Genomic DNA, 13,637 nt, shown 5'->3' with positions numbered 1-13,637 from the left:
TATATGTATGCGTGCTTTGCCTGGCTAAAATCTGAGTTAAAGTAACTGGCCTACATAATTTTATTACCCTTAAGAAATAGATAAACCTTTAAAATATATTTTATTAGCTGTACCCACCACGCATTGCTGTGGCCAACCTTCCGTCTTTCTTTCTCTCCTTCTTTCTTTCTCTTCTTCCTTCCCTCCCTCTTTCCTTCCTTCCTTCCCTTTTTTTCTTTCCTTGTCTCCTTCCTTCTTTCCTTCTCTTCCTCTTCCCTCCCCCCCCCTTTTCTTTCCCTTTCTCTTTCTCCCCTTTCTTCCTTCCCTACCTATTCATGGACTCCAACTCCCAGCAGTCCTCCTGATCAATCTACCTACCTACCTCTATCTAATCTATCTTACTTATCTGGAGGATTGCTGCTCTATCAAACCTTCAGTCTCTCTCTGTCTCTGTACCTGGCCTGCCTTGATCTGCCCTCTAAATCACTGCATATCCAGGAACAGTTAAATCACACTTGTCGTACTTTATGGGAAGAACAGCCTTTGGGTTGGGAAAAAGGTGTCATAGGGTCACCTTCAAAGGAGTTTGACTACGCTTGGTCAAACTTCTGATGCCACACTATACAGCTCCAACTAATCCAATGCTCGGCAGCCATGATTTTAACAGGAGCGGAACACAGGGAGCATACAACCCCCCTGTTGCGCCAACTCCACTGGCTACCGATCTGCTACCGGGCTGAATTCAAAGTGCTGGCGTTGGCCTTTAAAGCCCTAAACGGTTCCGGCCCAAGATACCTATCCGACCGCATCTCTGCCTATGAACCCACCAGGACTTTGAGATCTTCCGGGGAGACGCTGCTCTCGATCCCGCCTGCTTCTCAAGCTCGGCTGGCGGGGACGAGAGATAGGGCCTTCTCGGTGGTGGCTCCTCGGCTGTGGAACGCCCTTCCTACGGACATTAGACTAGCACCATCTCTAATGGTATTCCACAAAAATGTGAAGACCTGGCTGTTTGAGCAGGCGTTCGAATAATTAGCGCAATGATTGGTTAATGAACACTGTAATGGAACAATGGATGACGAATCTGGAACATGTTTTTGATGACGAGACGACAGTGAATGGGTATTGTAGTAACTGTTTATTAATTGTGTAATATGTTAGGTTGTTAACTATTTCTGTACTGTAGCACTGAATTTTTGCTGTTCATATTTGTTGTGAACCGCTGTGAGTCGCCATCGGGCTGAGAACAGCGGTATATAAGTAAGGTAAATAAATAAATAAATAAATACAGACCTTGCCCCTTCTGTGGGTCCACACCAACAGTCCCTTGTAAAAACCTCTCTCTCCTTCTAGCCCTAAAACTGAGGTGAAGGAAAGCTTGAGAAACCCTCCCATTGCTACCAATGGCATGAAAATATTTATTCTTTTGGATGCAGAACAAGAACGCCCATTCAGAAAGGCACCCCTTTTCAGTTGGAAGCGGCGCTTGTAAATGAAAACGGGGCCATACGAATGAAACAAACAGAAACGGATAGTGATTCTACTATACAAATGCACAAGACTAGTATATACTCATATTAGTCAACCTCATGTATAAGTTGAGGGCAGGTTTTGAGACAGAAATTATGAATTTTAATGAGTCGAGAGTCGTTCCAGAAAGAGGGAAAGCCCAGTGCCACCTTGGGAAGCCAACTGTCCCAGCTGCTGCCAACAAAGTTATTCAAAAAGGTCAAAAGGAGCATTGCAGTGGATCCAGTAGAATTTATTTATTTATTGTGTCAGGAGCAAACCAAACAGTTGTATTGCATTTTTAACAAACAAACAAACAAAATACAAAGTTTGCAAGCTTGGTATTTATTTATTTATTTATTTGATGCATTTATTAACCGCCATTCTCAGCCCTTTAGGGCGACTCATGGCGGTGTACAACACATATAAAAAGGCAATTTACAAAGGGGCAATTACAACAACATATTAACAATACAACAATTACAAAATTACACTAAGAATCCGCTTCGTCTCATAGTGGAATCATAACCAATCTCATATTCCTTGTTCCTTTCCAGTCGTCTTTACCACATTTTTATAGCACTTAATTAAATGCCTTCTCGAACAGCCATGTCTTAAGGCTTTTTCGGAAGGACATAAGGGAGGGCGCCTGTCTGATGTCTGCAGGGAGAGTGTTCCACAGCCGGGGGGCCACCACCGAGAAAGCCCTCTCCCTCGTCCCCGCCAGCCGTGCCTGTGATGCCGGCGGGATCGAGAGAAGGGCCTCCCCAGACGATCTCAAGGTCCTCGTGGGCTCGTAGGCCAAGATGCGGTCCGAAAGGTATTTTGGGCCGGAGCCGTTTAGGGCTTTGTAGGCCAAAACCAGCACCTTAAATTGGTAGTTGATTAAATGTCCTTTGACCAGTAACTGGCCACTTGGAGTGCCTCTGGTGTTGCTGCAAGGAGGTCCTCCATTGTGCATGTGGCAGGGCTCAGGTTGCATTGCAGCAGGTGGTCAGTGGTTTGCTCTTCTCCACACTCGCATATCGTGGATTCGACTTTGTAGCCCCATTTCTTACAGTTGACTCTACATCTTGTGGTGCCAGAGCGCAGTCTGTTCAGCTCCTTCCAAGTCACCCAGTTTTCTGTGTGCCCAGGGGGAGTCTCTCATTTGGTATCAGCCATTGATTGAGGTTCTGGGTTTGAGCCTGCCACTTTTGGACTCTTGCTTGCTGGGGTGTCCCAGCAAGTGTCTTTGTAGGTCTTAGAAAACTATTTCTTAATTTAAGTCGTTGATGTGCTGGCTGATACCCAAACAGGGGTGGGCCAGAGATGTCTCTGCCTTGGTTCTTTCACTATTGGTTGCTACTTCCCGGCGGATGTCAGGTGGTGCAATACCGGCTAAACAGTGTAATTCCTCCAGTGGTGTAGGGCGCAGACACCCCGTGATAATGTGACATGTTTCATTAAGAGCCACATCTACTATTTTGGCGTGGTGAGATGTTTTACACACTGGCCATGCATACTCTTCTTTTGGGTTCTTCCATGATGGACTAATTTTCATCCTTTTGCCACTCTGTTCAGAGAGGGGGTAGTTTCTTTTCTTTTCTTTTTTTCTTTTTTTCTTTTTTTGGTAAGAGTTAAGGCCAGGTTACACTAACCCATGAATAAGCAGACCCATGATTTTTGGATTCATTTTTGACCAAAATTTCTAGACTTAAATATGAGTATATACAGTATAATCTTGACTGATGGTTCCTGAAGGCATGCCGCCTTGGTTTTCTGAATTTCAGTTATTCACATGACTGTCACTTTTAAGATTTTTATTTATGCCTTAATCTTTCTTAGTATACTACAGGAAGCTACTGGAATAAGGGGGAAAAAAGGCTTTCGATAAAAGTTCTTTAGGAGAAAACACCCTGTTATGGTTTCTGCCCACCTGTTCTCAGTTCTTTCCTCCAAAGTAGCAGTTTTTCCTCCTGTAAAGCACAAGTACTCATTCACAGCTGTTGAGTTCTCTCCCTACCTCTCTTCCACACAATGTCGCCCGCATACATAAGATACCTTTAGAGTAGGGGATTGGAACAAGTACGGGAATGGGTACTTGAACTTTATTTCAGACTTTATTTCAAGATGATACTATGTGGAAGTACTGAAGAGGTTGACTGAATTGGTACCTGAGCTTTTCTAGTTGACAAAACATCTGAGATGGCTTGTTTGGAAGGGCAAACCAAGAGAAGAGTCTGACTGAAGCAGGATATGTTTAGAGACTAGTCTTCTGCATTTGTATAGAATCACTATCCATTTCAGTTTGTTCCAAATGAACATGGTACGGCTAAAATTACGTAAATGGATTTATTTATTTATTGTCGTGTCAGGAGCGACTTGAGAAACGGCAAGTCGCTTCTGATGTGAGAGAATTGGCCGTCTGCAAGGACGTTGTCCAGGGGACGCCCGGATGACTTGATGTTTTTATCATCCTTGTGGGAGGCTTCTCTCATGTCTCTGCATGAGGAGCTGGAGCTGATAGAGGGAGCTCATCCGCCTCTCCCCAGATTCGAACCTGTGACCTGTTGGTCTTCAGTCCTGCCAGTACAGGGCTTTAACCCACTGTGCCACCAGGGCTCCTATGTAAATGGATGAGGAATTTGGATTGGTAGACATTGGTTTTGTATTGATTTTTATAGTTTTTAATGGATTTTATGTGTATTTATGATGGTTTTTAATTGTTTTTATTGATATATTTATTTCTATATGGCACCTAATTGTTGCCAATCTGTGCGCTGCCCTGAATCGCCTTCGGGCTGAAATGGGCGGGATAAAAATGTTGTAAATAAATAAATAAGCCCTCGTTTTAATTTTCGAGCGCCTCCTCTGAAAATGGGCACCCTTCCAGGTTCAAAAGAACAAAACATTTCGAACCATTGGCCAAAATGGGTGGTCATCCCAGTCTCCCTCTTCCCTCCATTTTAGGGCTAGAGGGGTGAAAATTGCCACACAAAGGGGGGTGCACATCTACCATTCTTAGCCCACCAAGTTTTATAATGTTTGGATCATCCCCCGATTTTTTAGGATTTTTTTTTCTTTCTGTAAATAAAATCCCCTTAAAACATTCCCTCTTTCCCCTGCAGGCCCCACCCTCTAACTTCAGGGCTTAGGATATCACTGGTTCTGAGACGTTTTCCTCTCCATCTGCAGAGGAGCCCCGAGGTTAAAGACAGGGGTTAAGACACCAGTATTTCTGTGATTCTTTCCCCTCAGTCTGCAGAGTGGCGGAGGGTGAGGTGAGGCAGGCAGCAGTCAAGGCTGAGGGCATTCTTATCCTCCTACTAGCTGTATCCACCACGTGTTGCTGTGGCCAACTTACCCTACCTCTTTCTCTTCTCCTTTCTTTCCTTCCTTCCTTCCTTCCTTCCTTCCTTCCTTCCTTCCTTCCTTCCCTTTTCTTCGTTCTTTCTCTCCTTCCTTCCCTCCCTTCCCTTCCTTCCTCCCCCTTTTTTCCCTTTCTCTTTCTCCCTTCTTCCTTCTCTACCTGTTCTTGCACTACAACTCCCAGCAGTCCTCCTGATCAATCTATCTACCTACCTATCTTTATCTAATCTATCTATCCTATCTATCTGGAGGATTGCTGGGAGTTGCAATCCAGTAATAGGAAATCGGAAATATGCAGGGATTGGGGTGCCTTCAAAAAATATCCAAGGAGAAGAAAGCTTACAGTATGAAAGCAGTGTATTTGGATCATCCTCCTTTCCTAAAGGGCCTGTTCCAGGGGATGCTGGGAGCTGTAGTCCGGAAGAGAATGTGGATATGCAATTGTGTGCTTTGCTTGCCAGGGGGAAGTCATTTCTGCACATGCGCTGTAGTTTCTTATTTCTATTTTGGCTTTTTTAATCCCTTCTGTTGTGTTTTTCAGTGTTTTTATGAGTGATGGTCACTCGTTGGCCTGTGTGACACAAGATGTCTTGTGTCCAAATTTCATCTCAATTCATCCAGTGGTTTTTGAGTTATGTTAATCCCACAAACGAGTATTACATTTTTATTTATATATACTCGCCATCCCCTGCCACACGTTGCTGTGGCCCAGTCTGTGTATATGTGTTTTGTGTGTGTATATATTTGTGTATATGTGTGTTTGCATATATATCTGTGTGTGTGGTTTTGCGCATGCTTTGTAATGTTTTTTTTTTTTTTTTTGCTTTTTAAGTCTCTTCCACTGTGTTTTTTTAGTGTTTTATGAGGGATGGTCACTTGTTGGCCTGATAGGTGCATTGTGTCCAAATTTGATTTACACTCGTCCAGTGGTTTTTTGAGTTATGTTAATCTCACAAACAAACATTACATTTTTATTTATATAGATTGGTCTAACAGGCAGGCTCAGAAGTAAATAAATAACATACGACAATGTGAGGAGTGCCACATGACCTGAAAATAAGGTGAATGGATGGGAACAATTCACACTTTCTTTCATTTCGGGCCTATTTTCGTACCATAGGGGGCATTGCCATTTAGTGCAAAATGAATGAAACAAAGGGAAGGAAACAACAAAAGAAACAAAAGAAACAAATACCGAACACATTACTATTAGAGATCAGAAGTTCATGATGATGGTAGTTGTCATTTTGTTTCTGCTAGTTCAAGGGCTTATAAAGCAACAGAATCCACTTTGAGTCACATCTGTGGGAGAAAAATGGCATAAAAGTAAATAATAATAATAATAACAACAACAACAACAACAACAGTCTGTTGCAGCCCTCCATAGGTTTGTACATCAGTAATAATAAAAATTTCAAAATGAGAACATCAAACATTAACCCTGCATTAGTAACAGTCAACAGTCAAGTAACAGTCAAGTCACTTGTTTTGATGACTTGAGGCCAGGTTAATTGGTAAATGTAACTTATGATGAAGGTGTGTGTGGCTGCTGTGTTCAGAAGCAAAACCGCACTAAATGTCAGATGCTGATGGTAGGCAGCCAGCAGGGAGGAAACAGTTGGGAAGACCTATTAATTTTCTATGCTGCTTGTGGGTAACTAGTTGGCAACAATGGGAAGCCTTTGGTTTGATCAAAGAAAGCTGTTAGGATATTGATCAGATGTTCTACATCTGTTGGTGCCACACATGGAGAAAGGCGGGTTCAGCTATTACACGTGTTCTCAACATATTTTCCTTGTCCAGTTTACATTTTGGAATGTTAGATGCTATTTTTTAAAATGAGGGAGAATGTAACTATCAATCGTTTCATATTGCTGTTGCTAAACTTCCCCCGTCATACATCTGCTGTGCCTTGAAAATATGTTTGCTGAGAATGAACACTGTGAAGTTCTCATTTGCAAGTCATCCTTGCAAATGAGAGAAGCGGAGTCATTCATGCTTGTTGAATTCACCCCCTCCTCCCCTCCAATTCACTGTCTTCTTTCACACCTTTCATTTAGGATGGCTCACATCTTTTCGATGAGTTAAGGGGGTGGAGAGCATAGATCAAGGCGTCTTGAGAGGAATCTCAAAGCAAGATGACTTGTAGTGCCACACTCAACCGCAGTGTTTATTGAATGAGCTCAGTAGAGCATCCTTCTTGTGCCATCGAGTCTGGTGATAATTATCATTTCATTATTGCCAAATGCTGTCTTTTCTTTGTAATGTACAGTTTTTACCAAGGAGCTAAGCTTTGACATAGAAAATGGAGATTGAGCAGTTTTCTCTGTCACTGAAGAAGAAAGTAATAGAAACATCATCTATTTCAACCTGTCATGATGCCAGGGCTCTGCCTTATTCAGGTAGAGATCAACCAAACAATCACCCAGTTTGTGTTAAACAATTTAATTAAAACAGCACTTACTTTCTGGTTGTTTTAATAGTCCAAAACATAAATCATAAAGATAACACTCAGCTACAAAATATAAAACAAAACTGTCAGCAAACACTGTTGCAGATTCAAGATAACACCATAGTCAAAAGGTCCAGTCCAGTGGTCAAACGATGAGCATTCAATGAGCAAAGTCCAGGGATCAAGAGTCTATACTGTAGTCAGAATCCAGTCCAGAGATTCAAGGTTCCAGGGTTCCAAGAGTACAGGAGACAAGGTCAAGATATCAAAAAACCACAAACCTGGGGGAAAACCATTATTATTACATGTTATTATTTTACTCTGTTATTATTGGTAATAGGTAAGCACATTTACATTGAAGGAAGTTAAAATGATGGTTTAATCAGAGTTGGGCAATCTTATTTTAAATTACAGTTTTATGTAAATGCTCAAAAACATTTAATCTACTGATGATTACTGGTAGCAACTACATTTCTCACCCTCAGCTTATACTCGCATCAATATGTTTTTCCAGTTTTTTATGGTAAAATTAGGTGCCTCAGCTTATATTCAGGTCGGCTTATACTTGAGTATATATGGTTCATTCTTCAGCAGAGACATCCCTGTAGGAGCATGGCTTTGCAGAACATAGTTAAAGCATGGCAGCAAGGGACACCTTACTATCCACTGGGAAGAGTGATATGCTCTATGCCAGATGAGCACGTACTCTTCTGCTGTGGAAAAATTGAATATCCTTGCCTTCAAGGCAGGTTCTCTTTCTGAGGATAGCCTGCTCACCTCCTGAGTTGAGATAGCTTTATGGTGGTTTGTTTGGCACTCCATGGCTTATATCTTTAAGTGGTAATTTATTATTTGGATCTGGTATTTTCTGTACCTATAACTCTGCAAAGGTATCCTCCCATGCTGACTTGAAAATTATTCTAATGTGTTTGTCCTTCCTAATGGTTGGTGAGGCAAGGTATCCTCTGTCCACTGGAGAAAAAGGAACGTTGATATGACTACCAGTTGATATGACTACCAGCATTCCATCCTTCATATACAAAAAAGCTATATTCAGTTCTGCAAATTGTTTTCATAAGAAAAGGCTATGGAGTTTTATTTATTTTTCTGAAATTCTAAGAGTTGTTTTCAGAGTTGCGTGTCTTTTCCCCTTCTCTTAGAATGAGGAAGTAAGGTTCATTGAAAATGAACTGGAGCATCAGAAACAGAAATATTTTGAACTGCAAGCGTTCACTCGGAGTTTGATACTTGCTATTAAAACGGATGATAAAGAACAGCAGCAGGTAAGAAAGTGCAACGAGTAAGCCCTGGACAGCTTTTGTCGTGTGCCCTTCAATCTCTTTTTGCCACTTATCAGGACACATGGTTGTTCTGTTATTCATGGAAAGGTTTGTATTCACTGCCTTTTTCATTTTGGTGGTAATATATGTGAAAATTATATGCAGTGAAACCAATTATATAAATTGAAGAACTAGCAAATCATAGAAATAATAAATAAAATTAGTATTTATTTATTTATTTATTTATTTACAACATTTCTATCCCACTCTTCTCACCACATAGGGGACTCAGAGTGGTGTACAAACTTTAAACAGAACACATATCGTCAAACATTCAATGCCGTTATAAAATTGACAGGACAAACAATACATAAACAGAGGTATAGGGCCGGGCTTTAGCACAGTAGGTTAACCGCCAGCTGCAGTAAATCTTGCAAATCAAAAGGTTTACAGTTCGAAGCCCGGGTCAGGGTGAGCTCCTGGCCTTTAGCCCCACTTCTGCCTACCTAGCATTTTGAAAGCAAATGTGAGTAGACAAATAGGTACCGCTTTAAAGCAGGAAGTTATTTAAGGCACCCATAAGGAAATGCCAGAAAAATACCAACAAATTGATCAAGGAGGAAGTTTATGAACAAAGCTCTTTGGCAGGGAATATAAAGTGACAGCACCTCCCGTGGCCAGAACCAAGCAAAAGTCTCCAAGATGCCAAAGATGGGAAAGCCTATATATATATACCTCTATCTATGTACAGTTGTCCGTCTTTTCAGTGTATAATGGCATTGAATGTCTGCTGTATATGTGTTCTGTGTTCTGCTCTGAGTCCCTTTTGGGGTGAGAAGGGCAGAATATAAATACTGTAAATAAATAAATAGGCTCTTTTCTATCTCTGTCATTGAGGCTGCGCTTGATTCTGGCCACAGATGTGTGTGTGTGTGCATGTGTGCTGTCGCTCCATCTTCCATGTCGAGGAACTTTTTTGTTGGTCATAGATGCCTTCTGATTTTTTTTAAGATACATTTTTATTGTACACAAAATAACATTTTATATATACATAAAAAGTGGGGGTACACTGGGTTATTAAGAAAGTAGGAAAAGAGATAGGAGAAGAAACTAAAAACAGAAACTGGAAAAAAAGCTGAAGTTGAAAATAACTTTGAAAAAGAAAAAACACGGAGAAGGGGTGAAAAGATCCGTTGACTTCCATTCTGTGCTTTCACCGTAGTCATTTGTAAAAATAATTATAGTTATCTTTAAAATGATAGCTGTAATCTTCTTGCTCTATAACTTCATATAATGTAAAGAAAAAGGGAAAAACAGACAACCAAAAAAAGAAAAATATGAATTAAAAAGTCATTGTTGAGTACTGTCTCCCTGTTTCTTCTCTTTTTCATATTCCTCAAAAAGGGACCAATAAGTCCTTTTTATTGGGCTTCCCGAGTTAATCTTTTTAAAAAAACACGTTAGTTTATCCATATCTCTAATTTCTCTTAATTTATTTTTCCATGTCGATGAACTTTTAATTCCATCTTCCATGTCGAGGAACTTTTTTGTTGGCCATAGGGGCCTCCTGATTGAATAGTCGGTATGTCCTTTATGGATGCCTTTATTACTTCCCCACTTTTAAAGTGGTACCTATTTATCTACTCACATTGCTGTTTTCGATCTACTAGGTGGACAGAAGCTGGGCTAACAGCCAAGAGCTCACCCCGACCCGAGCTTGAACTGCCAACCTTTCAATTGCCAAGATTTACTGCAGCTGGCGATTAGCCTGCTGTGCTAAAGCCCGGCTTTGCACAGCCTGGCAAAGCTGCAGCACTGCAAAGTGATGAATATTAATTCCTTTTCCTCCATCAGGGAATACAGTCATGTTCGTTCCCCCAACATGAACCTGCATAGCACTAGCAATAAAATCTCAGCCATACTACATAGTTCTTTCTGTTTCAACAGGAATTTTAGTACATTTGAGGCTGGAGTAACATGTATTTATGTTTTGTATCTAACTCAGGCACTCCTAGCAGATTTACCTCCAGAGTTAGAAGACATGGACTTCAATCATGCTTCTCCAGGACCTGATGATACCTCATTTAGTTTGTCTTCTTCATCAGAGAAAAATGCCTTGGACAGTTTCTGACCTTTTGACACAAACACTCACGAGACAACATAGTTTGCTCAACATGTATGTTTTGAATGAATTTGCTAGCCAGTACCCTTAAAAATATGTAAGGGAAAGGTTGAGGTGGGAAGAGAGACTTCTATAGCGGTGTGATTGATGGTAGCTACACATTCTGGATTTTATTTTTTAACAAATGTGAAATTTACTTGACAAACATGAGTTAGGCTTCTAGCAGTGATGCCTTGATGATGGTACCTTTCTGCTAACAGTGGTTCGGTAAGGAATTCCTGATCTAAGCAGGATTCTGAAAATAGAAGAAAAGTAGCAAATCGTGATAATAATTCTACCGTATCTTCCAATTCTAGCCCACCAGTCTTGTTCGTTGTGATACATTGCCTTTTATTCTTTCCCCCATTTCTCAGGTAGGTGGACTGAACATTGGGAATGATGGGCTTCAGGAGATAATTAAATAAAATTGAATCTTTATGGAAAAATATGATCATTCAATCCAGGGATTGGGCTAAAGACGTTTTTTCACTTTTACTGTATGTAACAACAAATCCTTGCGTCTTTGCTCTTCTTCACCTTCTTGAAGGATCCTTGGAAACATAAACCTATCTATTCTAATGACTTCCAATGACATATTCTGTGTACAACAATGGGGTGTAAATTCTGAATGAAAATAATATCAGCCCCTAAGAGAAATGCTTGTTTGTTCAGTACTTCAGGGACTTCATCCATTGTCTTCCCTCTGTACATCATGGGAATGCATGGCAATACCTTTGGTAGAAAGGCCACAAATATAGGTGTACTTAGTTCTAAAAGTGTAATGGGCACATGTGGCTTATTCAGAAGCCACGACTCCATGGCCAAGTCTCAGCTGAACGCTGCTCAGGAATAGATCTTGTAGTTTAAGCTGAAATGTTCTCCTTGTCTAAAATATTCAGTCCGAAGAAGCAAGGAAGAACTGAGGAAATAAAAGCACAGGTGTCTACCCCAAGAGACAAAGGGGTGTCCTTGATTAAGGACGTCGACACAGAAAGTACTTCCGGCATTATAAATTGGAACTGCTTGATTCAGGTAGGGAATAGGATAAACCGGATTTGGCATATGGGGTTGCCAATGTAAACATAATTGTGGAGTCCAGATTCACTTTCTTCAACGTCTTACTGTTGGGTAATCTGAGCTGTTAGGCTCAAAAATAACTCTCAGATGGGGTGATTCCACCATAAATATAGCAGAAGTAAACTTCATAACCAGCAGAAACGTATATGTGGTGAAATTGGGCTAAGCTTCTATTCCTTAGCATGGCACAGGATTGCAGAGTCAGAACTTTAGGTTCAATTTTGAAATAAAAGAAATACTAAATAGAAAGGGGCTTGGAGATAACTAGCTTACTAAATCTTATCTTCTAAAAAAAGGCAAAACAATCCATGCAGCTACATTTTGCCTAAAGAGAGAGACAAAATGTGTCCTCACTGTAAGGAAGAAAAAGCAGAAGAGAACAATGCTGGAGACCACATGGCAATCTGTGAGGAAGTTCTCTCACAGAAGTCCATTCCTGTATCATCAAAGAGGGGGAGGAGACAGTGGCTAGGAAGAGGAGTAAAGACAAAGCCCTGCATAGTAAAGTGGGGAAAGGAAATCCCTCAGCTTTATCCTATCTCTAGTCTAGCTACTCATTGAGGACTGGAAACCTGGTGACGCAAGAGATTTGTGCAGTCCAGGGATGAAACCCAACACTTTCACAGTCAGAAGCCAAGGCAGAATCAAGCTAGGTGACAGATGTACGGCAGCCATACAGGTCTGTTGAGTGGATCAGAATCTCGCTGTGTGTCATATGAACCTTGGGTTGAACAGAGCATAACTTGCCGTTTCCCTCTGTTTTTAAACCAGTGCTCAGGACTGATTGTATGGGCTTCGGGATTTTGATCTACGATTATGTCCTAGATCCTTAATTGGATTAGGAAAACATCACATAGTTATGTGTATGGTTTGCTGTCCCATAAAAGTATAATACAAGTAAGCGCTGTAGCTGAAACCTTGTAGCACACAAAGAGGCACTGTCTTGAATCTTCCTTTAGAATCATAATTTTTCTTTCAAAACAGCTGTGAAAAACTGTCACCCTGCTCCTGACACACTTGCTGTGTTGTTCTTCAAAGCCCTGTTGTACTTTTTTCGCTTTGTTCATTGTTGCTTCTCCGTATACTCCTTCTCTCTTCCCAAGGCAGCTTTCCCAGCTGCCTTGTCCCCATTTGAAAGTGAAAAAAGAAATGCAGTTAGTAGTCTTGGGCATTTGTACAGAATTACTGTCCATTTTGGTTTGTTTCATTTGTAAGGCCCCATTTTCGTTTTTGAGCCCCTTTCCCGAAAATGGGTGCTTTTCTGAATGAGCTTTTCCATCCGAGGTCTGGAAAAAATGAATATTTTCAGCCTATTGGCAGCAAAGTGTCAGGGCCTACAGCCGAACGTGTTGAGCACTGAGCGCTTGGTGCACTTGGCTGTAGGGTTAGGGTTAGGGTTACGGTTAGACAAGTAAACCCAGTGGCACGCCTTGGCAGGGCTTACAGCCGAGCGCCGAGTGCCAAACAAGAGGCACTCGACAATCAGCTGTAGACCCTGCCAGGACCTACACCCAAGCGCCGAAAATCAGCCAACGGAACGGTTACCGTTCCCACTTACCTTTCGTTTCACCTATTTTTCCAAACTTGGGTGTGTGTGTGTGTGTGTACCGTTTTATGCCATCTGAATGAACGATATTAAACAAAAACACGAAAGAAGCAAATGAGACAAATACCGGTCCCATGACTAGAAATTAGGATTCCTCTTCCTTACACTTTATGTCCTCTGCAGTTATATACAGGACACATGGCCGATGCTATGTGACTCGAAGTCCTTTCAGATAGCAGATAATTTCAGTTGCGTGGATTGTGTGCCATGGAAGTATTTTAG

The 13,637-nt window shown here is 41.2% G+C and overlaps 1 protein-coding gene across 3 annotated transcripts in view; it reads left to right on the top strand.

Moving 5' to 3' along the window:
* Positions 1–11,178, top strand: part of HDX (highly divergent homeobox) — a 56,697-nt gene extending 45,519 nt beyond the window's left edge. For all 3 annotated transcript variants that reach the window (XM_060756294.2, XM_060756295.2, XM_060756297.2), the window contains 2 exons: positions 8,452–8,574; positions 10,577–11,178. In XM_060756294.2, coding sequence (XP_060612277.1) covers positions 8,452–8,574; positions 10,577–10,702 — 249 coding nt within the window. In that variant the 3' untranslated portion in view covers positions 10,703–11,178. The remainder of the gene's footprint in view (positions 1–8,451; positions 8,575–10,576) is intronic.
* The last annotated feature ends 2,459 nt before the right edge of the window (positions 11,179–13,637 follow it).

Source organism: Anolis sagrei, chromosome 10, assembly GCF_037176765.1.
Source record: "Anolis sagrei isolate rAnoSag1 chromosome 10, rAnoSag1.mat, whole genome shotgun sequence".
Taxonomy (NCBI): Eukaryota; Metazoa; Chordata; class Lepidosauria; order Squamata; family Dactyloidae; genus Anolis; species Anolis sagrei.
Note: the sequence above shows the minus strand (reverse complement) of the source record. Positions and strands in the feature narration are given on the sequence as shown.